Source organism: Macaca fascicularis, chromosome 19 (assembly GCF_037993035.2).
Source record: "Macaca fascicularis isolate 582-1 chromosome 19, T2T-MFA8v1.1".
NCBI lineage: Eukaryota > Metazoa > Chordata > Mammalia > Primates > Cercopithecidae > Macaca > Macaca fascicularis.
The window spans coordinates 9,919,771-9,946,441 of record NC_088393.1 but is presented as its reverse complement, the minus strand read 5'-3'; the positions used below and the strand labels follow the sequence as shown (position 1 = coordinate 9,946,441).

At 40.4% G+C, this 26,671-nt stretch overlaps 1 protein-coding gene across 46 annotated transcripts in view; it reads right to left on the bottom strand.

Moving 5' to 3' along the window:
• Nucleotides 1–26,671, bottom strand: part of LOC101865847 (zinc finger protein 177) — a 59,078-nt gene extending 32,407 nt beyond the window's left edge. For 7 of the 46 annotated variants that reach the window (XR_012428339.1, XR_012428341.1, XR_012428340.1 and 4 more), the window contains exons 1-4: nucleotides 9,404–9,720; nucleotides 9,177–9,265; nucleotides 8,442–8,568; nucleotides 6,590–6,672 (exon numbers count right to left, since the gene is read on the bottom strand). Coding sequence is in view for 40 of the 46 variants with exons in the window: in XM_045380378.3 (XP_045236313.2) it covers nucleotides 6,590–6,672; nucleotides 8,442–8,568; nucleotides 9,177–9,265; nucleotides 9,404–9,464 (360 nt within the window). In the remaining 6 variants the exon portion in view is untranslated. Of the gene's footprint in view, nucleotides 1–3,935; nucleotides 6,073–6,589; nucleotides 6,673–7,087; nucleotides 7,182–8,441; nucleotides 9,123–9,176; nucleotides 9,266–9,403; nucleotides 9,721–9,834; nucleotides 10,059–14,762; nucleotides 14,882–15,163; nucleotides 15,273–16,293; nucleotides 16,415–26,066; nucleotides 26,155–26,449 lie in introns of those variants that run through there. The other 39 variants (XR_012428343.1, XM_065535288.2, XM_065535274.2 and 36 more) reach the window with 38 other exon arrangements.

The window sequence follows — 26,671 nt, the reverse complement described above, 5'->3', positions numbered from 1 at the left end:
GAGGTCAGGAATTCAAGACCAGCCTGGCCAACATGGTGAAACCCCGTCTCTGCTAAAAATACAAAAATTAGCTGGGCGTGGAGGCGGGTGCCTGTAATCCCAGCTACTCAGAAGGCTGAGGCAGGAGAATCACTTGAACCCGGGAGGTGGAAGTTGCAGTGAGCCAAGATTGCACCACTGCACTCCGGCCTGGGCAACACAGCAAGAAGACTCCATCTCAAGAAAACAAACAAAAGGCCAGGCGCGGTGGCTCAAGCCTGTAATCCCAGCACTTTGGGAGGCCGAGACAGGCGGATCACGAGGTCAGGAGATCAAGACCATCCTGGCTAACACGGTGAAACCCCGTCTCTACTAAAGATTACAAAAAACTAGCCGGGCGAGGTGGCGGGTGCCTGTAGTCCCAGCTACTCGGGAGGCTGAGGCAGGAGAATGGCGTGAACCCGGGAGGCGGAGCTTGCAGTGAGCCGAGATCTGGCCACTGCACTCCAGCCTGGGTGACAGAGCAAGACTCCGTCTCAAAAAAAAAAAAAGAAAACAAACAAAAAACAAATATGAATCTGGCGACGATATCAAAGATCTATTTTCATTTAAGAATAAAATTGTGGCCAGGTGCAGTGGCTCACACCTGTAATCCCAACACTTTGGGAGACCAAGATGGGAAGATCTCTTGAGGTCAGGAGTTCAAGACTGGTCAACATAGCGAGACCCCCCATCTCTATTTTTTTTATTTAAAAAAATTAAAAAAGAATAAAATTATGTAGGTTAGTATAATATTAATATAAAAAATATTCCAGAACAGGTTTAACAAGGTTGCAGCATACGAGATGAATATATGTACAAAAACTGTATTCCAGGTAGTAGTGAACTAGCAGAGAAATTGAAATCTTTAAAATACCATCGGCAATAGTGTCAGAGAAAAAAATGCCTAGGAAGACCCAAACACCAAAAAACACAAACATTGCTGAGAAAAAAATTGTAAATCCTAAATAAGTGGAGAGATATATTATGTTCATGGGTTGAAATGCTCAATATTGTGAAGACATCAATTAATCTATAGATTCAACACTATGATAATCAAAATCTTAGTGAGTTACTTTGGGGGTGTGGGGTGGTGGTGGTAGAAATTGACAACCTGATTCTAAATTTTATATGGAAATACAGAAGTCCTAGAAAGGAAGTAAGTCAACAAAGTACAGCCACATCAAGACCAAATGTGGCTCATCGTCTATAACTGTACAGGTTGAATGGAATGTGAGAACTATTTTTATATTTTAAAAGGTCTGTAACAGAAAAAAGAACATGCAACAGAAACTATATACAGCATGTAAAGCTTAAAATCTCTACAATCTGGTCTTTTACAAAAAACTTTGCCAACCTCTGACCTAAAATAGGACAACTCTGAAAAAGAAAAAGCTGGAGGACTAACTCTATCTGCAAAAGTTATCAAGTTGTTAAGAGAGGGTAGTCTTGGAATAAAAAATAAGTAGCTCTATGGAACAGAACAGTTGAGAAGCAGACATATGTATAAAGACAACTGATTTTCAAGAAAGAAGCAAAGGCAATTAAGTGAAGAAAGGATAGTCCTTTCAACAAATGATGCTGGAACAATTAGATACAAAGAAAAAAAAAACCTACAACTTTGATCCAATCTTTGTGCCATGTAAAGATTTTAACTCAAAATGCATTATGTACTGGTACCACAAGTACAACATATATTAAATATATTGTAATACACATACTCCTCAACTTACGACAGGGCTATGTCCTGATAAACCCATTTTAAGTTGAAACTATCGTAAGTTAACAATTTGTAACCTCATTGTAAATTGAGAAATATATTGAATGCATAATGTGTTTCCACCATTGTAAATTAAAAACAATACTAAGTCAAACTCTTATAAATTGGAAACTGTATTTATGTTACCTGTTAAAATGAAATGTTTTATTATATAAACGTACATTAAATGTAAAGTATTAATATATCAAATACACTAATAGGTTTAATATTAAATAATTACAAATTTTAAACTCCCAAAATTCAATAAAAATTACAAAACCACATGATCGTGCCACTACACTTCAGCCTGGGTGACAGAGCAAAACCCTGTCTCTACTAAAAAAAAAAAAAAAAAATTCAAAGCCAATATAAACAGGCAAAAGATTTGAACAGACTTCCCCAAAGGCTTCAAGAGGGCCAGTAAGCATGTGAAACCATGTAAAACATCATTAGTCACTGGGGAAATACAAATTAAAACCATGATACTACTGCACACCTATTAAAACGGTCAAAATAAAAAAGACTGACCATACCAATGATTGGCAAGGATGCAGAGGAATCGCAACTCTTATATACTGCTCATGGAAATGTGAAATAGCACAACCACTTGAGAAAGGTTTAGCAGTCTCTTAAAAAATTAAACGTACACTAACATATGATCTGATCATTCCACTCTTAATTATTTAAAGAAATAGAAGCATATGTTAAAAGAATAATCTGCATATGGGTGTTCAAGGCAGTTTTAATTGAAATAGCCAAAAGGTAGAAATAACACATGGATAAACAGCTTGTGGCATGCCTTACAATGGAATACTATTCAGCAGTGAAATGGACTCTACAACATAAATGGATCTAGAAATTATCCTGAAAGATGCCAGACTATGAGATTCCATTTATATGAAAACTGTACATAATATAAAGTCATCTAAGAGAAAGCAAATCAGTGGATCAGGAGAATGACAGACAGGGAAGGGTGAGGAGAAAAAATTATAAAAGGGCATGAGGAAACCATCTGGTCTGATAGGTATGCTCATTATCTTGGTGTGTATGTACACATACGTGTATGTGTCCAAACTTAAAGTGTATGCTAAAAACATGTGCAGTTTATTACACGGCAATTATACCTCAATAAACGTATTGAAAGAACCTGCCTCAATAATTCAAACCAACGACTCTCGGCAACAGTGAAAAAAGATCATTAAATGTACACTTCACCAAAGACTCATAAGCATATGAAAGCTCTGTTCAACATCATTAGTCTTTAAAGACACACAGAAAGGCAAACTTAAATACTTTATTTGGTTTTCTTTGCTGGTGCCAATTTTCTTTTCTTTTTTTTTAGACACGGTCTCATCGTGTAGACCAGGCTAGGGTGTAGTGGCACAATCTGGGCTCACTGCAACTTCTGCCTCCCTGAGCAGACTCAACCAATCCTCTCCTCCCAGACTCCTAAATAGCTGGGACTACAGGTACAAACCACTACACCCAGTTAATCTTATTTATTCTTTGTCAAGATGAGGTTTCACTATATTGCCCAGGCTGGTCCTGAACTCCTGGGCTCAAGTGATCCTTCTGCCTTGGCCTCCCAAATTGCTGGAATTAAGGTGTGAGCCACCATGCCTGGCCAGGACCAATTTTCTCGTATGCATTAAGTAAAAACTTATACCCCCTAAATGTTCCTCAATTCCTTATTCTTATAACTAAGTTTTTCATTAAAAAACCCTTTGAGGATACTTTAATTTTTTTTTCCTTTCTTTTTTTGAGACAGTCTCACCACATCGCCCAGGCTGGAGTGCAGTGGCGTGATCTCAGCTCACTGCAACTTCTGCCTCCCAGGTTCAAGCAATTCTCCTGCCTCAACCTCTCGAGTAGGTGGGATTACAGGCACGTACCACCATGCCTGTCTAATTTTTGTATTTTTAGTAGAGATGGGGATTCACCATCTTGGCCAGGCTGGTCTCAAACTCCTGACCTCAAATGATCCACTCGCTTTGGCCTTTCAAAATGCTGGGATTTTAGGCATGAGCCACTGCGCCCAGCCTAAAATTGTTTTAAAGACTAGTGAAGTGTAGTACTGACAAATGGAAGAAAGAGTGGAACTCCTAAACAATTAAAAGTTCCATCTGTAACCGTCAACAATCGAGATAACTCAGGATCCTCAGACTAGCTAGATATTTTTATAAATAATATATACCTCTTTAAAACATGTATATTTACCAAAAGCATTCTGATATGGTATTCCTCTAGTATGACTTTTTGCATCTAAATTAATACAGCTTTTTTGACCTTCCATACAGTTTAGTTCCTCTTCAGTGTGGATGTTTCCTAATGACCAAGTTCAAGGGCTTTCCAACATCTTTCATTCATGGGACTTCCCAATGTGTGATCTGACATGTTCCCAAAGTGGAAGCTAAAAACAAAGAAGAATCTCCACACATCTTACATTCAAGATTTTTCACACTTGTGAGATCACAGTTGAATATTAAGGTATAAGGCAGAGCAAAACGTTTCAACACATTCCTTACATCCAGAGGATGTGCATTTATATCCAGTGTGCTCACAAGCTCAATAAGGCCTGAGGAAAATAATGAAAGCTCTTCCACCTTCCTCACATTCACAGCATTTCTCTCCAGCATGAGTTCAAACAGACTCAGTAAGATGTAAGCATCGACTGATGGTTTTCTACATTCAGTTTGTTTCCTAGGATGCAGAGACACATGAATAAGTACGGCCTATGGAAGGAGCCAAGACTTTCCCACATTCCTTACATTCATGTCTTCTCTTCTATTGGAATTGTTGAGATCTGAGACACCAAGGAAGGCTTCCCACATTCCTTATGACTGTGTACATTGCCACTATGAGTACATGTTCAGTAAGTGTGAGGAAGTAGTGGCTTTACCACATTCTTTCCAAATATCAGCCCCAATTCACACACATTCAGTAAGGCATGAGGAATTACTAAAGGTCTGCCCACATTCCTTATGTGGTTTCTTCACACTGTGACTTCTTAGATGTCGAATAAGATACGTGGACCGAGTAAAGGCTTTCCCACATTCCTGACATTCAAAGGGCCGTTCGCCAGTGTGAGTTCTCATGTGTACTGTAAGGCCTGATGAGATAGCGAAGGCTCGCCCACACTTTTGACATTTATATGGCTTCTCCCCTGTGTGTGTTCTTTTATGTTGACTAAGGTGCGAGGAGTATCTAAAGGCTTTCCCACATTCCTCACATTCAAAAGGCCTTTCCGCACTGTGACTTCTTAAATGTCGAATAAGAAATGAGGATCGAATAAAGGCTTTCCCACAATGTTGACAGTTATAGGGTTTTACACCAGGGTGAGTCTGCATGTGACTTTTAAAGCAAGAGGAATTAATAAAGGCTTTTCCACATTCCTTACATTGATAAGGCTTCTCACCAGTGTGAGTTCTCATATGTACAGTAAGATGTGAAGAGTTAGCGAAAGCTTTCCCACATTCCTTACATTCATAAGGCTTTTCTCCAGTGTGAGTTCGCCTGTGTTTTATAAGACCTGAAGAATCAGTGAAGGCCTTCCCACATTTGTTGCACTCATATGGTTTTTCTCCAGTGTGAACCCTTATGTGAATGTTGAGTTTTGAGAAACAAGTAAACTCTTTGCCACATTCATTACAAACATAGTGTTTCCCTCTAGTTCTAAGTCTCATATGTTTAGCAAGCTCTGGGGAATAAGCAAAGGCTTTGCCAAATTTCTTATGTTCTATAGGTAACACTCTACTATGAGTTCTTAAATGCTGAGTAAGATATGAAGACTGAGTGAAGGCTTTCCCACATGCTTTACATTCATAGAATTTTTCTCCATCTTGAGTTTGCATGTGTACAAAAAGGCCTGTAGAATCAGAAAAGGTTTTGACATACTCCTCATGAGTATATGGTCTCTCTCCACCATAAATTCTTACACATTCTCTGGGGTGTGAGGAGGAAGGTAAGCCTTTTTCACAGTCACTGCATTTGTATGGTTTCTCTTGAGTGTGAGTTTTCTTGCAAACAAGATGTAGATTTTGGCTAGTTTTCTTGCAAACAAGACGTAGATGTTGGCTGAAGGCTGTTTCACATTGATTACAGTTAGGAAGTTCCTCTCCAATATCAGTTTTCTTGTGTAAAGTAGAGGGTTTTGTGAAAGCTTTTTCACACTGATTACGCTCACAGGTTTTCTTTCTAAAGTAGGTTCTCCTGTGAGTCTTAAGGCATGAGTGTTCACACAAGGCTTTTTCACATTGGTTAAAGTCAAACAGTTCCTCTCCAAAATGGTTTCTCTCCTGTTGGTGAAAATTAATGATGATTCATACAAGTTTTCCAAATTTATTTCATTCAGATTCTCCCTTTTACTCTGAATTCTGTTATGCATGGAAAATAAGTTAGTATAATTGAAATTGTTTGTTCCTGCCATTTTCATTGCAATGCATGGTTCAGATCTGTGTGCTTTCAAGTGAAACAAAGTGACTGCAGGAAGTTCTGTTATATTCTTTACTTTCACAGGGCTTCTAAATAGAGCTTAGCTGATAGTGGCCCAAGAGTGAATAATTTATCAAAAACATCTGAGATACCTATATGGGAATGTTTAGTTGAAGGAAATATGTAAGCAAATATATTATGAGGGATGTTTAGAGTGTTTGTCAAACTCATGATCCACAGTGTCTCCAAGAGACAGATTATTTTTGGGTGAAAAACACTAGTCTCAAATGTCTAAAGGTTACTGTGCGGCTTTTCCATTTTACGGAATTTCCAATCTTCCTCTAACATGGAAGGCAATAAATTATACCTTCTGAATCTTACCATTTCCACCACACTGGATGTTTTCCCCTGCAAAAAATTCTGCTGAGGTGCTGACCATTTGGTATTAATATGACTCTCCCAATCTGAAATAAGATGAAAAAAAAAATTTTAAGTTCTTAGAGAAATAATGATTTTAAAAAGGGTATTAAAAATGCACGACTAGCGTGTATTGTAGTTTCAAACACTGGCTTGAAATACAGTTTTTTTTGTTTTTGTTTTTGTTTTTTAAAGAAAGGAAAACAGAAATTGAGAAACTTGGATGTAATAAGAGTCTAGCAACAGTAAGGTACTGAGGTCAAGTTGGCAGGTGATTCACTAAGAAATGGTTCTCTAGGCTGGGCGTGGTAGCTCACGCCTGTAATCCCAGCACTTTGGGAGGCCAAGAAAGGCAGATCATGAGGTCAGGAGATTGAGACCATCCTGGCCAACATGGTGAAACCACATCTCTACTAAAATACCAAAAAAAAAAAAAAATTAGCCAGGCAAGGTGGCACGCACCTGTAGTCCCAGCTACTCAGGAGGCTGAGGCAGGGGAATCGCTTGAACCTCGGAGGCAGAGGTTGCAGTGAACTGACAGAGTGAGACTCCGTCTCTAAAAAACAACAACAACAAAAAGAAATAGTTCTCTAAACATTGAGACTTTATAGTGAACAAAAAAGAGGTACAGCCAGGGAAACAAAGTTGAAAGGAAATGGATACACAGCTAAATGCAAATCATAAATTTAAAGAAGAAATGAGACACATCTTAATGTCAGGGCAAAAGAAAGTTTCCAAGACGGATGAAAAGTGAAAGAGAAAGAAAAGTTAAGGTACCCAAGGAACCACAGAAACCAATTGGCCTTGATATTCTCCCCAAAAAAGTACACTTTCAAAACCTTCCTACTTAACATTTATAAACAGACTGCACCTCTGATCGGGGCTGTTTCTCACAAATAATCACATCTGTCTTTTCTCTCATCTTGGAGAATTTTCTGCACTGTCTTTAACTCTTCTTGTTTCACCTGAAAAGTCAAACCATGTCTGCGTAGCTAGTACCCTGCTCTTGGAGAAAGATGAATGATGTTAGAATGTGCAAGGGATGGCCGGGCGCAGTGGCTCAAGCCTGTAATCCGGGCACTTTGGAAGGCCGAGGCGGGCGGATCATGAGGTCAGGAGATCAAGACCATTCTGGGTAACACGGTGAAACCCCATCTCTACTAAAAATACCAACAAAACCCACAAAAAAATTAGCTGAGCGTGGTGGTGGGCGCCTGTAGTCCCAGCTATTCCGGAGGCAGGAGAATGGCGTGAACCCGGGAGGCGGAGCTTGCAGTGAGCTGAGATGCCACTGCACTCCAGCCTGGGCGACAAAGCGAGACTCTGTCTCAAAAAAAAAAAAAAAAAAAAAAAAGAAAAGAAAAGAAAGAATGAATGTGCAAGGGATAACAAATGCTTCCATGAATTAAGGGCTAAGATTTTGCTGTTTGGGCATTCTGAACCCTCTCAGGTATAACTTAAACAGCACAATGTTCATGACAAAAACTTTCAAGTGAACCTAAACTGCAAATACTCTTTTCTCATTCACTGTGCACCAAAAGGACTAGCAATTCTTCCCATGCAACCCAGGCTCAAGCTCGTATACATATTCAAGAAGCTCTAAGTCTTTTATCCATGGAGAAAACAAAGCCAGAACAATGAATAGATGTTCAATTTCATCAGAAAAATCACTAGGCAGTAAGGTCTATGAGATGGAAACAATGTTTCGCCTGTTTACCAATGCAGCCCATTAACAAGCAGAGAGCCTAGAATATAGTTACTTAAGACATATTTGTTCCAGAAAAAAACTAAACGAAAAGAATGGTACCAGCCTTACCTACTGCAACTAGATTCTTGTAGTTCTCCAGCATCACATCTCTGTATAAGTTTCTCTGAGTTTGATCCAGCAAAGTCCACTCCTCCTGGGTGAAGTCCACAGCCACATCCTCAAAGGTCACTGAATCCTAAACCATCACACACATGCTGGCATCAAGCAAGTACCTTCTCCGCTATGTTGACTGGACAATGAGGGACCTTGTCTTGGCATGCCTTGATAAGACTCTTTGGTCCCTATCACTTGACGGTCCTCACTTTCTTCTCCTCTGTCTGTACATATTCACTGGTGATCTCATCTAGTCACATGGCTTGAAGAGCACCTCTTTCACCTAACTGAATATATCTCAGCACAACTAGATTGTGACTTCTTATCGTTCGCTATCGACAGGTTTTAGTACAATCCTGAGTACATTACAGACACTCAAATAAATGCTCTAGTGACAGCACAAATTCTGAGAAGCACAAGTGCATTCTCTCCCTATCACAGCAAAATGAAAGCATATAATCAGCATGGATGAGAGTCAGACTGAATTAGTAAACACTGGGATAGTAGGATCATTTCCCTGTGAAATCTGTTAACCACGTGAGAGGCCTGTGGTCCGAAGAAGTTTGATGAGAGATGTGGTCCCTAAGCAGACCCTCTTTGCTTGTAGGAGCTCTGTTCCACTAGGAGAAAACACATCTACATGGTAATAAGAAGCATATGCTTCTACAGAAAAAGCAATTTCCTACTTACCTGAGAGTAACTTGTCAACCACCCAGCCACCATCCTTTCCTCTTCAAATTTTGCCTCATGAAGACAGAAGAAGTCTTGAGAAAGATGATCTTGAGAAGAAGAAATAAAACTTGAGAATCCAGGCTGCTGATAGCTTCCATACTCACAAGCCAAGAAGCCACCTCATATTAATACTAAGCGGACACACATACATTATTACAATAAAATGCCTGAGCAGCGTGACTCACCTGAAGCCAGAAAATATGCTTCAGGCTTTGATGACCAGGAGAGAGAGTTTAACAATTCCATTTTATAAGGAATAAAAAGTCTGGAGAAGTTAACATTTTCCTTCTTATTTGCCAAAAATGAAACTCATCATGTGATTAAGCTGAACCTCTTCCACAAAAGCCTGCATACTTACCCCTCCTCCCCAAATCCCAGGATTTAAACCACAGAATAGTCATATCTACTTTAGCACCTTCTAGGTATCTCAAAAGCCTGTGTACTTACCCCTCCTTCCCAAATCCCAGGATTTAGACCACAGAATATTCATATCTACTTTAGCCCCTTCCAGATATCTCAAAAGCAGGGCCACTTAGACCCTAAACCCTAATCACAAGACAAGCTGTTCACAGCCTGGTTAAAGCAGGGTCTCGAAGGACCATTAACATGGACTTACCACAAAGGGAAAGATCAATGGCCAGCATCCTGTGAGTCTAACAGTGAAATGTACCTGAATATCTTGTTCCCAAAGTCTCTTCGAGACATTGTCTGAACTTACGAGTAGGTCAATCTCAATTCCTCTTGATTAAGTAGTAATGGGAGTCTTGTCTCATACCGTCAATCTTTAAGCAACAGGCATTACTCATCTGTCATCAAGCGCCATTCATTAGCCATCTCTCTGCAGAAGATGAAGTTGTTCATGTGAATGCCAGTACAGTATTATGCCACGTGGACATAAATAATAACAAATGCCATTTACCTGGTACCCATGTGCCAGAAACAGTGGTAGGATAAGTTCATATAATTATCAAAGCAGTTTTTGTTACTATCCTATTAGTTGAGGAAACCTAATAAGCTCAGACACTAATTGACCCAACATCACCAATCAGGAAGTGTGAGCCAGGATAAGAATGCAGGTTACACTGACTAACAAACTTAAACTCCTGAGGTTCTTCTTATTCTCTAACGTGACCACGAGATCGTCATGAAATGATGTGCGGAAAGGTTAACTCAACAGGCCTGGGATGCCCAAACCCCGCACTCTCCTGAGAAAGATCTGTCTTCAGGACTGACACTTGGCTCAGTTTGTGAGAGATGACCTGTTAGCCTGTGGAATATCTTGCCTGATAAGTGTATATTTTTGTATGGTTGAGCTACTGAGCCAAACTATATTAGCGTGACCAGATTGTGTACGCTAACCATATGATTTATGCTGAAGGCTTGTTTTTGTATGCCTGAGGCTTCTGGCAATAACGCAGGAGTTTGAACTGTTGACGGGCTGGGCATAAGTGTATGAAGTAAGTCATTCAGGTGCTGTATGCCTACGGGACTAAGCCTTGGTAAAAATCCTGGACACCAAAGCTCAGGTGAGCTTCCCTAGTCAGCAACTTAAGCACTGTCCATGTGACTACATGGGAGAGAAGACTGTTTTTTTCCAGACTTCATTCCATTCATCTTTTCCCTTTGCAGATTCTAATCTGTACCCTTTTATTGTAATAAACCGTAACTGTAGGTTTAATAGCTTCTGAGTCCTGTGAGTACTTCTATCACTGAACGTGAGGGTGGTGGTCTTGAGGACTCCCAACACAAACAGTTTATTGAATTTAGACATCTTTAGCTCCTCCAGCTGGCAAAGTCATGTAGGCCAGGTGACTTCCCTTCAAGTCCTTATCTCTGGCTTATGCTTTCATTCACTCTGCAAATATTTATGAAGGACCTTATCTTCGTGAGGTAATATACTAGACACTTAGGATAGTCAACTATACAAAAAATGTCCTAGACCTTAGGTATCTCACATTCTAAAGTGCTAAGCAGATAATAAACACATAAACAAGTTTTATTGTTTTTTTTTGGGATGGAGTTTCGCTCTCGTTGCCCAGGCTGGAGTTCAGTGGGGCAATCTTAGCTCACTGCAACCTCCGCCCTGCCGGGTTCAAGCGATTCTCCTGCCTCAGCCTCCCGAGTAGCTGGGATTACAGGCATGTGCCACCACGCCCAGCTAATTTTCTATTTTTAGTAGAGACAGGGTTTCCCCATGTTAGTCAGGCTGGTCTCGAACTCCCGACCTCAGGTGATCCGCCCGCCTTGGCCTCCCAAAGTGCTAGGATTATATGCGTGAGCCACCGTGCCCAGCCATAAATATGTATTATATCAATTGGTGACAAATACTATGGAAAAAAGTAGACGAATGGATAAGTAATATCATCCTCCACCTCTCCTACCACACACACATATAAATGTGTATTTACAGACTCAGAACTGGTTCTGGGCAAGAAAATAGAAGAAAATAACCATAAGACACTTGAAAACTGACATCTGGCTTGCCTAAAAAGTGACACTCAACTTCTTATCCAAAGCAATAGAATAATACTAATGGTTCACACAAGAAACTCAGAATACTGCTAAGGCTAATGCCTAGCTGTAGCCAATTAAGTAATTTCTTTACTTTGCTTCCATATTCAGTCTATAAAACCCAGTTGGGCATGGGCATGCTGCTACAGCAGAGCCCCTGAACCTCTTCTGGTTTTGAGTGCTGCCTGATTCACGAATCCTTTAATGCTTAACTATTACATTTATCTAAAGTTTTTCTTTTAATATTCATAGGTCCTAGCAGAGGGTAGAAAATGTATGGGGTGTGGCTCATGCCTGTAATCCCAGCACTCTGGGAGGCCAAAGCAGGCAGATCACTTGAGCTCACAAGTTTGAGACCAGCCTGGGCAACATGGTAAAACCCTATCTCTACAAAAAACACAAAAATTAGCCAGGTGTGGTGGTGCATGTCTGTAGTACCAGCTACTTGGGAGGTGGGAAGGTGGCTTGAGCCTGGGAGGCAAAGGTTGCAGTGAGCCGAGATCATGCCACTGCACACCAGTCTGGGCGATAGAGCCAGACCTTGTCTCAACAAAAAAGAAGAAAAAGAAAAAAGAAAATGTATGGGGTGGATGAAATGCTGAATCACACATTATGCAAACGTTTGTCTATTTTATACTTTTCTGGGGGTATGGGAGAGACGGAGCTTCACTCTGTCTCCAAGGCTGGAGTGTAATAGTAGGATCAAGCTCACAGCAGCCTTGAACTCCTGGGCTCAAGCAATCTTCCTGCCTCAGCTTTCTGAGTAGCTAGGACTTCAGGCACAAGCCCCCACCACACCTGGCCAATTAAAAAAAATTTTTTTGGTAGAGAGTGGTGGTAGGGCTGGAATGGAGAAGAGGGTTCCTCACAATGTTGGGAAGACTGATCTTGAACTCCTGGGCTCAAGCGATCCTCCCGCCTTGACCTCCCAACGTGCTGGATTACAGGTGCTAGCCACATGACCAACCAATTTTTTGTTTGTTTTTGAGACACAGTCTTGTTCTGTCGCCCAGGCTGGAGTGCAGTGGTGCCATCTCAACTCACTGCAAGCTCTGCCTCCCGGGTTCACACCATTTTCCTGCCTCAGCCTCCTGAGTAGCTGGAACTACAGGCGCCCGCCACCACGCCTGGCTAATTTGTTTTGTATTTTTAGTAGAGACGGGGTTTCACTGTGTTAGCCAGGATGGTCTCAATCTCCTGACCTCGTGATCCGCCCGCCTCGGCCTCCCAAAGTGCTGGGATTACAGGCGTGAGCCACCGCGACCGGCCATGACAAGCCAATTTTATACTTCTAAAAAACCTATCACTTGAGTTTACTGATCAGTTTTACTTTTTTTCCCATTAAATGTTGCTTTCAGCTTTTGATGTCTTCTTTATATTCATTTTGCTAATCTCTTTCAAACACTTGGAAATGACACCTGAATTTTTTAAACACTTAATTGAAATATATATTCACAAAAGTGTAGAATTACAAAGGTATAATGCATCATTAATTTCTACACCTTGATGCACACGACACGTCTAAATCATTGCCCCTCTTCTCAAATGGTAGCACTATTCTCACTTCTAACAGTATACATTAATTTTGTCTGTTTTTAAACTTTATAATGAAATCATTTATTCATTTATGTCTAGCTGTTTTGATTCAACATTATGTTTATGAGAGTCATCCATACTGTTGCACATAGCTGTAGTTCTTTTCCTTTTACCTAAAAGCACTCCATAAAACAGGCTGAGTATCTCTAATCTGAAAATCTGAAATCCAAAATGCTCCAAAAAAACCTTTTTGAGCATCCACATGACACTCAAAGGAAATGCTCACTGGAACATTTTAAATTTCTGAAGTATAATGCAAATATTGCAAAATCTGAAGAAATCTGAAATCCAAATCACTTCTGAAATCCAAATCACTTCTGGTCCCAAATATTTCTGATACTTAACCATTACAGCTTGGTTTATTCATGTATTCTTGTAGACAGATATTAAAGCTATTTAATTCTGAGCTACTTCAAATGATGATGCTATATGGTTGTATTTAAGGGTATATCCTTAAGTTCAAATTTGGAACGCAATGCCAAATCGTTTTTCAAAACATATTTCTACTTTACACACTAAAAGTATATGCAAACTCTAGTTTCTTTAAACTCTCTTCAACATTTGGTATTGTAACTCTTTTTGGATTTAGCCATTCTGATGCATGTGTAGTGGCAGATTTAATTTCCATTTGCCTGATAATTAATGAGGATAAAAACTTCAATTTTTCATGTTTATTATCCATAGCACAGTTTTGTGAAGAGCCTGCTCAAGCCTCTTTACTGATTCTTCTATTGGATTGTTTGAATTTTTGGAATTAATGTGTAAGAGAGTTCTTAATATATTTTGGATATAAGCCTTTTTTTGGTCAGTTACCTAAGCAGGAATTATCTCCTCTTATTCTCAGGCTTGTTTTTGGGATGGGGTAAGGGACAGGGCCCTGTTCTGTTGCCCAGACTGAAGTGCAGTAGCACAATCTTGGCTCACTGCAGCCCTGACCTGCAGGGCTCAAGGAATCCTACCTCAGCCTCCCAAGTAGCTAGGACAAGAAGCATGTGCCACCATGTCCAGCGAATTCTTTAGTTTTCTGCAGAGATGGGGTCTTGCTATCTTGCTCACGTTGGACACAAGTGATTCTCCTGCCTTGGCCTCCCCAACGGCTGGGATTACATGTGTGAGCCACTATGCCTAGCTTCCTTTGGAATTATTTTTAACTTCATTAAAAAAAAAAAAAAAAAAAACACCAGGGAATTTGGCAGCATATAGTTAAATTATATACGCATTTACCCTTTGACTTAGAAATCCCATTTCTAAAAATCCTCCTGGATGTATAACTCTACAAATATCTATTTTTAAAATTTTCTGGCTGGGCATGGTGGCTCATCCTAGCACTCTGGGACGCTGAGGAAGGTGGACTGCTTGAGCCCAGCCTAGGCAACACATGGTGAAATCCTGTCTCTACAAAAAATACAAATATTTGCCAGGTGTGGTAGCACTCACCTATAGTCCAAGCTACTCAGGGGACTGAGGTGGGAGGAAGACCTGAGCCTCGGGAGGTCAACGCTGCAGTGAACCGTGATCTTGCCACTGTACTCCTGCCTGGGCAACAGAGACCTCGTCTCAAAAACACAACAAAACAAAAACCAAAATAAATGTTCTCATACATTCATATTAGAATGTAAAACTTCCAAGGGTTGATCCTTCTCTCTTAAAACGCAAGCCACATAGTTATAAAATCATACCTTTTAAAAATACATCAGAGAGCCAAGAATGCAGATACACCTAAATAATAAGCTTTGCTAAGAAAGAATATACTCATGATTTTTCTCAATCTTGAATGAGTGCTGAGAGAAGGAATCTGCCACACATGAAGGTATAAAGAAATCATCATTAAATCTTACCAAAATTTGACAGCAGAGTGTGGCTGACAGACCACATTAGAATTCTGAGACATCTCAGTTACAGAAATCACAGTGATGAATCCATCCACAGACTCTCACAAGTCTTCACCTAATACCAGACCATAGTATATTAAAGGCTGGGATAAGGCAGGATCACTGAGGTGCATGTAGCCTCCCTGATGACCAAGGCAGCCATCCCCAAAGGCAAGTGGCAGGGCAAAGGGGTAAAGGTAAATCCATTTAAGGCACTCTGGGCCCTCAGCTATCACAGGCTGGTTGGAGAGCAGAGTTAATACAAACCCTTAATAAAATTTTAGCAAAATGAATACAGTGATATATATATACACACATACATATGTATACCTCTATATATGAAGAGATAATACATCAAGTTAGAACATATCCCAGAAACGTGAGATATTCAAATGTAAATCAATTTAATGCAACATATTGGCAGGCCAGAAAATCAGATGATCTCATGAGATGCAGAAAAGGAATCTGACAAAATTCATTAACCATGATTGTTTTCAATGAAGTTCAATAAGACCAAGAAAAATTTTCAGCCTAATAAAGGGCATCTACAAAAACGCCAAAGCTAACATTACACTTTAAGGTGACAAAAATGGTTGCTTTTTAACTGTATTACAAATGAATAACAAAACCATATTGAAAGATAAAAATAACTCATCTAAGTGAATTTGGAAAACAGTATTTTGAACATATAATCTAAGCCTAAATATAAAAGAATCACACAAAAACAACTCAGTTAATAAATCTGTTTTACACAGGGGTCTGAATTAGCAATTCAGAGCTACCTTATTTGTATTTTAAGATTCAATAAGTAATATATCACAAAGAATGTCAGTAAAACGGCAGAGTAGGAAGCCCTACCTCTCTGTTCACTCATGAAAACATGTAACAACAATACTGGAACCAAAATACCTTGAAGATAAATCCATAATCAAACTAATAATTGCAAGCAACCCCAGAGGAGCACAAACTGAGAGCAGCTGCATTTATACAGGTAAGAACAATTTTCAACTTAGCCCTTCCCCCAAACCAGCTCAGCTCAGTTGCCCTGACTGATTATTTCTTCATGGGAAGTGAGATTGGCTACTTGACCTCCTGACCTCTCAGAGAGTTTTCCAAGGAGCTAGTAGCCATCTTGTCTCATACTGAGGTGCTGATCATCTGAGAAAGCAATGAGGCAGACATCCTCTTACATCTGCTCTGTATGACTGAGACGCTTTTCTGTGGAGAGAGAGAGAGAAGAGAAGATGTACTTGTCACCAACCTTATGGTACACTCCTGTAGGGGTCAGTCCTGATCTTGTCTCATACGGAGCACAGCTAATGGATGAAGGTCTTTCCCAGTCAAGACTAACTCATAAAGACTGAGAAATACCTACTACTTCAATTCACAGACAGCAAAGCAAACCTACAAACAGCATGAAGAATCAAGAAGAAACCATGACACAAAGGAAGAAAACAAATATTCAGTAGCCAACCCCAAAGAAATGGAGACCTGTGAATCACCTGAGAAGGAAGTAATAATAATCATCTTAAAGATCAGTGAGTTAAATTACAGCAGAGATACATAACTATATGAGGTCAGTAAAATAATAGATGAAGTGAGAAATTCAACCCAGAGATGGAAATGATAAAGAACAAAAGAGAAATACTGGAGCTGAAGAGTACAATAACTGAACTGAAATATTAACTAGAGGGGTCCAAGAGCAGACATCATCAAGCAGAAGAATCAACAAAATAAAAAGTAGATTATAGTCAGAGGAACAAAAAGAAAAAACAATGAAAAAGAGTGAAGAGGCCGGGCGCGGTGGCTCAAGCCTGTAATCCCAGCACTTTGGGAGGCGGAGACGGGCGGATCACGAGGTCAGCAGATCGAGACCATCCTGGCTAACCCGGCCACTGCACTCCAGCCCAGGCGACAGAGCAAGGCGACAGAGCGAGACTCCGTCTCAAAAAAAAAAAAAAAAAAAAAAGAAAAAGAGTGAAGAAAGCATAAAGAACCTGTGGAACCCTGCCAAGTGAATATAAGCATTAAAGAAGTTACAGAGGGAGCAGAGACAGAAACGAGTAGAAAGCCTATTTAAAGAATAGCTATAAATCTTCCAAATCTGGGGAGACAGAGGCACCCACATTCATGAATCCCAAAGCCCCCAAAAAGGTTCAACTGAAAGAGATCTAAAGTGAGACACATTACAGTCAACTTGTCAAAAGTCAAAGACAAAGAGAATTTTGAACGTAGCAAGAGAAAATGACTCACTACATACAAAGGAATCTCCATAATATTACCCATTGATTTCTCAGCAGAAACCTTGCAAACCAGGGGACAATAAAATGGTATATTCAAAAAGTCATCACTCGCAAAGACTGCAAGAGAAGACAGGAAGAACTACAAAACAGCCAGAAAACAATGAACTAAATGGTAATAACAAGTCATCATCTATCAACAATTACTTTAAATGGATTAAATTCCCCAATGAAAAGACACAGAATGGCAGAATATGGTTAAAACAAACAAACAAACAGGTGGGGCGTGGCGGCTCACGCCTGTAATCCCAGCACTTTGGGAAGCCGAGGCGGGCAGATGATGAGGTCAGGAGTTCGAGACCAGCCTGGCCAATATGGTGAAACACTGTTTCTACTAAAACATAAAAATTAGCCAGGCATGGTGGCACACGCCTGCAGTCCCAGCTACTCAGGAGGCTGAGGCAGAAGAATTGCTTGAACCCGGGAGGCGGAGGATGCAGTAGGCTGAGATCACGCCACTGCACTCCAGCCTCGGCGACAGAGCACGACTGTCTCAAAACAAACTAAACAAGATCCAACTATCTCCTGGCTACAAGATACTCATTTTAATTTTAATGGGCACAGACTAAATGTCAAGGGTTAGAAAAAGATATTCCATGCAAATGATAACCAAAGGACAGCAGGAGCCCCTATTCTTACATCACACAAAATAGACTTTAAGACAAAAACTGTCACAAGAGACAAAGGTCCTTATATAATAATAAAGGGACCGATTTATCAAAAGGATATAAAGTTTTAATTATATATACACCAATATATTTAGGGAGCTCATAATACATAAAGCAAATATTAACGGATCTGAAAGAAGAAAAAACAGTATGATAATAGTAGGAGACATCCATACTCCACTTTCAACAATGACTAGATCATCCAGACAAAATATTAGTAAGAAAATAGTGATCTTGAAAAACAATGTAGATGAAACGTAGAAACAGAACATTTCATCCAAGAGCAGTACAAAATACATTCTTCTCCAGCACACAGGAGAATATTATCCTGGAATATTCTCCAGGATGATAAAATGTTGGGCGACAAAGCAAGTTAACAAATTTAATAAGACTGAAATCATAAAAACCATCTTTTCTGAAAATAATGGTATGAAGCTAGAAATCAGTAACAGGCTAAAAACTGGAAAATTCAGAAACAGGTGGAAATTAACTAATATACTCTTGAACAACCAAGGGTCAAGGAATACACTAAAATAGAAAACTAATAATTATCTTGAGACAAACAAAAATAGAAACTTAACATACCAAAACTTACGGGATGCAGTTAAAAGAAGTTCTAAGACAAACCTTTATAGCAATACATACTCATGTTAGAAAAAAAAAAGGTATCAAATAAACAACCTAATTTATGCCTCAAGGAATTAGAAAAAGAACTAAGCCCAAAGTTAGAAGGAAGGAAATAATAAAGATTAGAGCAAAAATAAATCAATGAAATAAGATACTAGAAACAAAAGATCAACAAAACTGAGAGCTCGGTTTTTTTTTTAAACAAATTAAATAAATGGAGAAATCTTTACCTATAGTAATTAAGAAAAAGAGAAGGAAAACTCAAATAAGATTATAATCTTAAAGAAAGGGACATTAAAATGGATGCCTCGGAAAAACAGAGAACCAGAAGAGACTACCATGAACACTTATATGCCAATGAATTGGATAACCTAGAAGAAACAGACAAATTCCTAGAAACATACAATCTATCAAGACTGAATCATGAGGAAATAAAAAACCTGGACAACCAAAAACAAGTAAGGAAATTAAATCAGTAAACAACCACCCTGCATGAACAGGACCAAATGGCTTTACTGGTGAATTCTACCAAATATTTAAAGAATTAATGGGCCGAGCGTGGTGGCTCACGCCTGTAATCCCAGCACTTCGGAAAGCTGAGGCAGGTGGATCACTTAAGGTCAGGGGTTAGAGACCAGCCTGGTCAACATGGTGAAACCCCATCTCTACCAAAAATACAAAAATTAGCCGGGTGGGGTGGCGGGGGGGTGGGGGCGACTGTAATCGCAGCTACTCAGGAGGCTGAGGCAGGAGAATCACTTGAACTCAGGAGGCAGAGGTTGCAGTGAGGTGAGATCATGCCACTGCACTCCAGCCCAGGCGACAAGAGCAAAACTCTGTCTCAAAAGAAAGAAGAAAGAATGAATGCCAATACTTCTTAAATTCTTCCAAAACGCTGAAGAAGGAAGACTTGCAGACTCATTTTATAAGGCCACCAATACCCTGATACCAAAGCCAGACAGGAAGCCTTCAAGAAAACTATAGGCCAATATCCTTGTGGAATATAGATGCAAAAATCCTCAACAAGGCCAGGTGCAATGGATCATGCCTGTAATCCCAGCATTTTGGGAGGCTGAGGTGGGAGGATTGTTTGAGCCCAGGAGTTTGAGACCAGCATGAGGAACATAGTGATACCCCATTTCTACAAAAAGCCGGGTGTGGTGGCACACGCCTGTGGTCTCAGCTACTTGGGAGGCTGAGGTAGGAGGATTGCTTGACCCCAGGAGGACAAGGCTGCAGTGAACCATGATTGTGCCCCTGCATTCCAGCTTGGGAGACAGAGTTAGGCCCAGTCTGAAAAACAAAACAAACACACAAAAAATCTCAACAAAATAGAAGCAAACTGAATTCAACCACATGTTAACATCATGTAGGCTTTATTCCTGGGGTTCAAGGATGGTTCAAAATAATACAAATTAAGCAATGTGATACACCACATTAACGGAATGTAGGACAAAGTTCTTATAATCATCTCAATAAACGCAGACAAAGCCTTGACAAAATAAAACATCTTTTCATGATAAAGACCTTCAACAGGCCAGGCACAGTGGTTCATGCCTGTAAACCTAGCACTTAGGGAGGCCAAGGCGGGTAGATCATTTGAGATCAGGAGTTTGAGACCAGTCTGGCCAATATGGTGAAACCCTGTCTTTACTAAAAATACAAAAAATAGCTGGCCATGGTGGTGTGCATCTGTAATCCCAGCTACTTGGAGGCTGAGGCACAAGAATTATGCGAACCTGGGAGGTGGGGCTGTGGTGAGCAGAGATCATGCTACTGTACACCAGCCCAGGAGACAGAGCAAGACTCCTGTTTCAAAAAAAAAAAAAAAAAACTCTCAAATTTGTGTACAGAAGAAATGTACCTCAACATAATAAAGGCCATATGACAAGCCCACAGCTAACATCATATTCAACAGTAGGAAGCTAAAACCTTTCCTTTAAGAGCAGGAACAAGACAAGGGTGCCCAATCTAACTACTTATGTTCAACCCAGTACCAGAAAACCTGGACAGAGCAATTAAGCAAAACAGAGAGAGAAATAAAAGGCATCCAAATTAGAAGGGAAGAAGTAAAATAAACTGTTTGCAGATGACATGATCTTATATACAGAAAACCCAAAAACTCCACCAAAAACTGTTAGAACAAGTAAACAAATTTACTTTTTGTTGCAGGATACAAAATCAACATACAGGCTAGGTGTGATGGCTCATGCCTGTAATCCCAGCACTTTGGGAGGTCAAGGCAGGACGAACACCAGGTCAGGAGTGCGAGATCATCTTGGCCAACATGGTGAAACCCCATCTCTACTAAAAATACAAAAATTAGCTGGGCATGGTGGCATGTGCCTGTAATCCCAGCTACTCGGGAGGCTGAGGCAAGAGAGTCACTTGAACCCAGGAGGTGGAGGTTGCGGTGAGCCGAGATTGCACCACTGAACTCCAGCCTGGCCACAGAGCAAGGCTCCATCTCAAAAAAAACCATACAAAAATCAGTTGTGTTTCTATACATAAACTATCCAAAAAAGAAAGAAAGAAAAGAATTCCTCTGGCCGGGCGCGGTGGCTCAAGCCTGTAATCCCAGCACTTTGGGAGGCCGAGGTGGGTGGATCACGAGGTCAGGAGATCGAGACCATCCTGGCTAACATGGTGAAACCCCGTCTCTACTAAAAAAAAAAAAACTAGCCGGGCGTGGTGGCGGGCGCCTGTAGTTCCAGCTACTCGGAGGCTGAGGCAGGAGAATGGCGTGAACTCTTGCAGTGAGCGGAGATCACGCCACTGCACCCCAGCCTGGATGACACAGCGAGACTCCGTCTCAAAAAAAAAAAAAAAAGAAAGAAAAGAATTCCATTAAAAGACCATTAAAAATATTTAGGAATAAATTTACCTAAAGAGGTAAAAGATCTGAAAACTATAAACACTGATGAAAGAAACTGAAAAAGATACAGATAAACAAAAAGATACCCAGTGTTCATGTATAGGAAGAATATTAAAATGTGCACAGCACCCAAAGTGATCAACAGATTCCATGCAATTCCTATCAATATTCCAATGACATATTCTTCAGAAACAGAATAAAAGCTGAGCTTTGGATATGATACCATGGTTTTTTTGGTAAATTTTTTTTCTTTATTGTGGTAAAATACATAGAATATTTAACATCTTAACCATTTTCAAGTGTATAGTTCAGTAGCATTAAGTACATATGTTTGTACAATCACCGCCACCATCAACCTCCAGAGCCCTTTTCATCTCGCAAAACTGAAACCCCAATACCTATTAAATACGTTATGGCTTTAGGAATATATACAAATACATATAGACAGATATAAATGTTTTGGTGTGTGTACAGACACACACATTTCCCAGATGTATCCAGAAGAAAAAAGCATACCTAATGCCCAGATCTTGGTTTATGAATTTCATTCTCCAATAAAAGGAACCAGAGTTCCCCAGAGATCAATTCCAGGTCTGGGGCAAGGAAAGTACAAGATGAGCCTGAACACTGCCAGAAGGTAAATAAATTCTCCAAAAAGGATGGGAACATGTCAAAAACAATGCAGAAATCAACTTAAGGGAGTTCCCAATAACCAAGTCTGGGACATTCTGAGCAAGAAAATAAAAAACAGTGGTAACAGCCACTGGCCTATACTGATGTGAAGTAATTTAATAAAGGGAGGAGAAAGAAAAGTTGTTTTTTGCAGAATTCCAATAAATACAGAAGATATGACTGGAACAGAAATTCACAATTTGGAAAAATGGCACAATAGTAAGTATTACAGATAATAATTATCAATGGATACTAAAATTAGTGGGCATATAGTAAGATGAAAACAGAATCCTTGCCTAGTCTTGAAGTATCTCCCTATTAGAAACTTTTTAATCAGAGTAAGATATTAACTTTACAGTGGGGAAAAAGTGGAAGAAAACACATTAAATGTGAAAAACAAAGACTCTCAAACTAAATACAAAAATCAATCATACTGTATATAAATATAAAAAAATTAAAAAATATGACTCCACATACGCTCAAGGCCATTCCATTTATGAAAGAGGAATAATAACTATGATGTTTAAAAAGCTGTATTGGGTAAGCACAGGAATAAAAAAAGAAAGTTTAAAACTTAAAACCCCAAACCCAAAAAACAAAAAAAACAGCTGTACGGTTACCACAAAAGGAACAAGGCAGTTTTAATGACTTTTTTCTTTGAGTTACTGTTGCATTTTTACGCACTGTGAAACTTTGTTCTCTAAAATCAGTTATTAGAAATTTGCTGTTTGAAACTGTATCAGTAAGAAATATCAGAAAGACTGAAATATCCCACTTTCACCTAAAGGGTTTATGTAATTTTTTGATACCAAGAAGTAACAATTTACAACCCAGGTGCTGAGTTTCAAATAAAAGATTTCTGACACAACATTCCACATCTACTCAAATTTACTGTTTCCAAGGAAATGTGACCCTGGGTTGTTTGCATCCAGATACGATACTGACCCGTTTTATACAGCCCTACTTTGCGCTCAGACTATCAAATGCTTCTGCATTTAGGCCGGGCGCGGTGGCTCACACCTGTAATCCCAGCACTTTGGGAGGCCGAGGCGGGAGGATTACCTGAGGTCAAGAGTTCCAGACCAGCCTGGCCAATATGGTGAAACCCCATCTCTACTAAAATTACAAAAATTAGCCGGGTGTGGTGACGTACTTCTGTAATCCCAGCTACTTGGAAGGCTGAGACAGGAGAATCACTGAACCAGGGAGGCAAAGGTCGCAGTGAGCCGAGATCACGCCACTGTACTCCAGCCTGGGCAGCAGAGCAAGACTCCGTCAAAAAAAAAAAAAACCAAAAAAACAAAAAACAACAACAAAACAAAAATAAACAAACAAAAGCACTGGGTGAAAGGCTGTTGGGGAACAGATTATTCCCCTGTGGCCAAAGTCTCACTTATAGATTACTATAAGAAAAACGTGACTATACAGAGATGAGTACCTTGACCAAATGCTTAGCATCACTAACAAACTTGTATTATGTGACTACTGATAGGATATAATATGAAGCCATGTACATTGCCTAGAAAATGGAAGCCTTGGATCTGGCCAGTCTAACTCAATAGCCACTAGCCCCATGTGGCTAGTGCAACTGAGGAAATGAATTCTTAAATTTATTTACTTTTAATTCAACTTTAAAAATAAAATTGTTACTGGAAAACTTTTAAGTATGTTTGGAACAACCTGGGTTTGTTAATCTACTTTTTCAACAGTAAATTTTATAAACTCTAAATACAGATCAAGAATTTCCAATGAAAATCAGCTGTAAGTGTAAAATACGTGCTGGATTCCGAAGACTTAGTACAAAAGAAGCGTGAAATGTCTCAGTTTTATATTGACTACATTAGTCATTAATTTCATTAACTTATATTGATAACTGGATATGCTGCATTTTTAGTATTTTAAAGATGATTTCATACATACATTTAATATTTTCTAATTTGGCTACTAAAATTTTTAAAAATTACATCTGTGCCTTACATTATATTTGTGTTAGACAGTACCACTCTAACCCCAACATCCACTTTACAGGAAATACAGGACATAGGTAAATCAAGTAAAATCACAGGAAAACCTCATTGCATGAGAACGTCAGCATTTTACAATATAATCCTCCAGAAATCTTCAAAGATCAAAATGTTATTTTTAAAATTTCAGGTGAATGGTGGGGCACGGTACTTTGGGAGGCTGAGGCCAGCAGATCACGAGGTCAGGCGTTCGAGACCACCCTGGCCAACATAGTGAAATCCTGTCTCTACTAAAAACAATTAGTTGGGCATGGTGGCACACGCCTGTAATCTCAGCTACTTGGGAGGCTGAGGCAGGAGTTGCAGTGAGCTGAGATCACACCACTGCACTCCAGCCTGGGACAGATGGAGACTTCGTCTCAAAAAAAAAAAAAAAAAAAAAAATCAGGTGAATATTCTAGTCAAAAACAGATTTAACAGATCTAAAAACATGCAAACAACCTGGCAACGATAATGGTGACTTTTGGACAGCTGGGGAAATGTGATTTGATTTGGGGGTGAGGATGGACAATGTAGTCTTATTTTAAGCTTGTCTTCGCTTTTAGGAGGTATATAAGATACATGCTTAAGATAAAAGGGGAAAGTTCATTCACTTCCAATTTAAATGGCTCATCATAAAGTATATACAGAAAAAAATGAAACAAATCTTAACAACTAGTGAATGTAGGTTAAGGGTTAAAGACATTTGAGTTTTATTTATTTTGAGACGGAGTCTCGCACTGTCGCCCGGGCTGGAGTGCAATGGCGCAATCTTGGCTCACTGCAACCACTGCCTCCCCGGTTCAAGCGATTCTCGTACCTCAGGCCCCTGAGTAGCTGGGATTACAGGCGCCCACACCTGGCTAATTTTTTGTACTTTGAATAGAGACGGGGGTTTCATGTTGGTCAGGCTGATCTTGAACTCCTGACCTCGTGATCTGCCAGCCTCAGCCTCCCAACGTGCTGGGATTCGCCCGGCCTAAAGACATTTGTTTTACTTGAGCTACAGATTTTCTCTAGATCGGTATTTGTTTTGTTTTGTTTTGTTTTTTTCGAGACAGGGTCTCACCCTGTCGCCCAAGTTGGAGTGCAGTGACACAATCACAGCTCACAGCACCCTCGACCTCCCAGGCTCAAGTGATCCTCCCACCTCAGCCTCCAAAGTAGGTGTGACCACAGACACACACCACCATGCCCAGCTAATTTTTTTAATTTTTAGTAGAGAGAGGGGTTTGCCCTATTTTTTCTAGGTTAGCATCAAATTCCTGGGCTCAAGTGATCCTTCAGCCTCAGCCTCCCAAAACGCCGGGATTACAGGTGTGAGCCACCTGGCCCCGCCCTTGATAAGACTTATAAATGAATAGCTGGGAGAAAACCCACCTGCCGAAAGTTATCTCCGCATTCATTATCAATTCAATCACTCGTGCTAGTAAATCAGCCCGCATCATGTTCCTAGGGACGCCCTCCTGTTTTGAGGCTCTGGGGGAATCTACAGGGCGCTAGGGCGAGATCGAGGTGATAGTCTGGAACCACAGTTGAGCAGTCCTGCGTTTTTCCTGGATGGTAAATTGTACATTTATGTGCATTCATCTACCCACTCATACATTCGATGGTATCAGATCCAAGTGCTCCTGAACCACCTGAAAAGGTTTCTTTCCACCTCGATACAACTTAAAACTTCAAGACCCGACACCTACAGCCAGAACAAGTGCATGAAGTGCTCACCGGACACGACAGAATTGCCAGGCTGGTGAGGCCAGGAGGACGCCAAGCGAAAGTCACCGTGAACAGGAAGGCACAGATGCTCTTCCTTCTGGAGAAAAGGCACAACGCTGGATGTGGAGGCTTTTTTTCCGCCCCCCTATTAGATTTTGGAGCGGGAGGGAGCTCTCCCTATGTTGCCCTGCCTGGTCTTGAACTAGCCTCAAGTAAACCTCCTACCTCAGCCTCCCAAAGCGCTGGGATGACAGGCGTAAGCCGCCGCGCCCGGCCCTATGAGGCTTCTGCAGATGGGAACAAGGCGAATGAAAACGCCGTGCGCCCCCCCAACCCCCGCCTCCTCCAGGGCTGAGGCCCCAAGGCAGCCGCTTCGACCCCTGAGGACAGACCTGACTGTGGCTTTCAGAGGAGGGGCCGCGACTTGGGAGCGCCCATAGGACGCTCGAACTGCCCGACTGTGCACGGGAGAGGCTCCATTTCACTGGGCATCTCCCCTTTCGACCCACCTACTCCCGCGTGGCCGCACCGGGACAAGACCAGAAGCCGCCGAATAAACCAAGCCTTACACGCCGGAGTAAGCGCGCGGTTAAGATGGCGGCCGTTATGCGCAT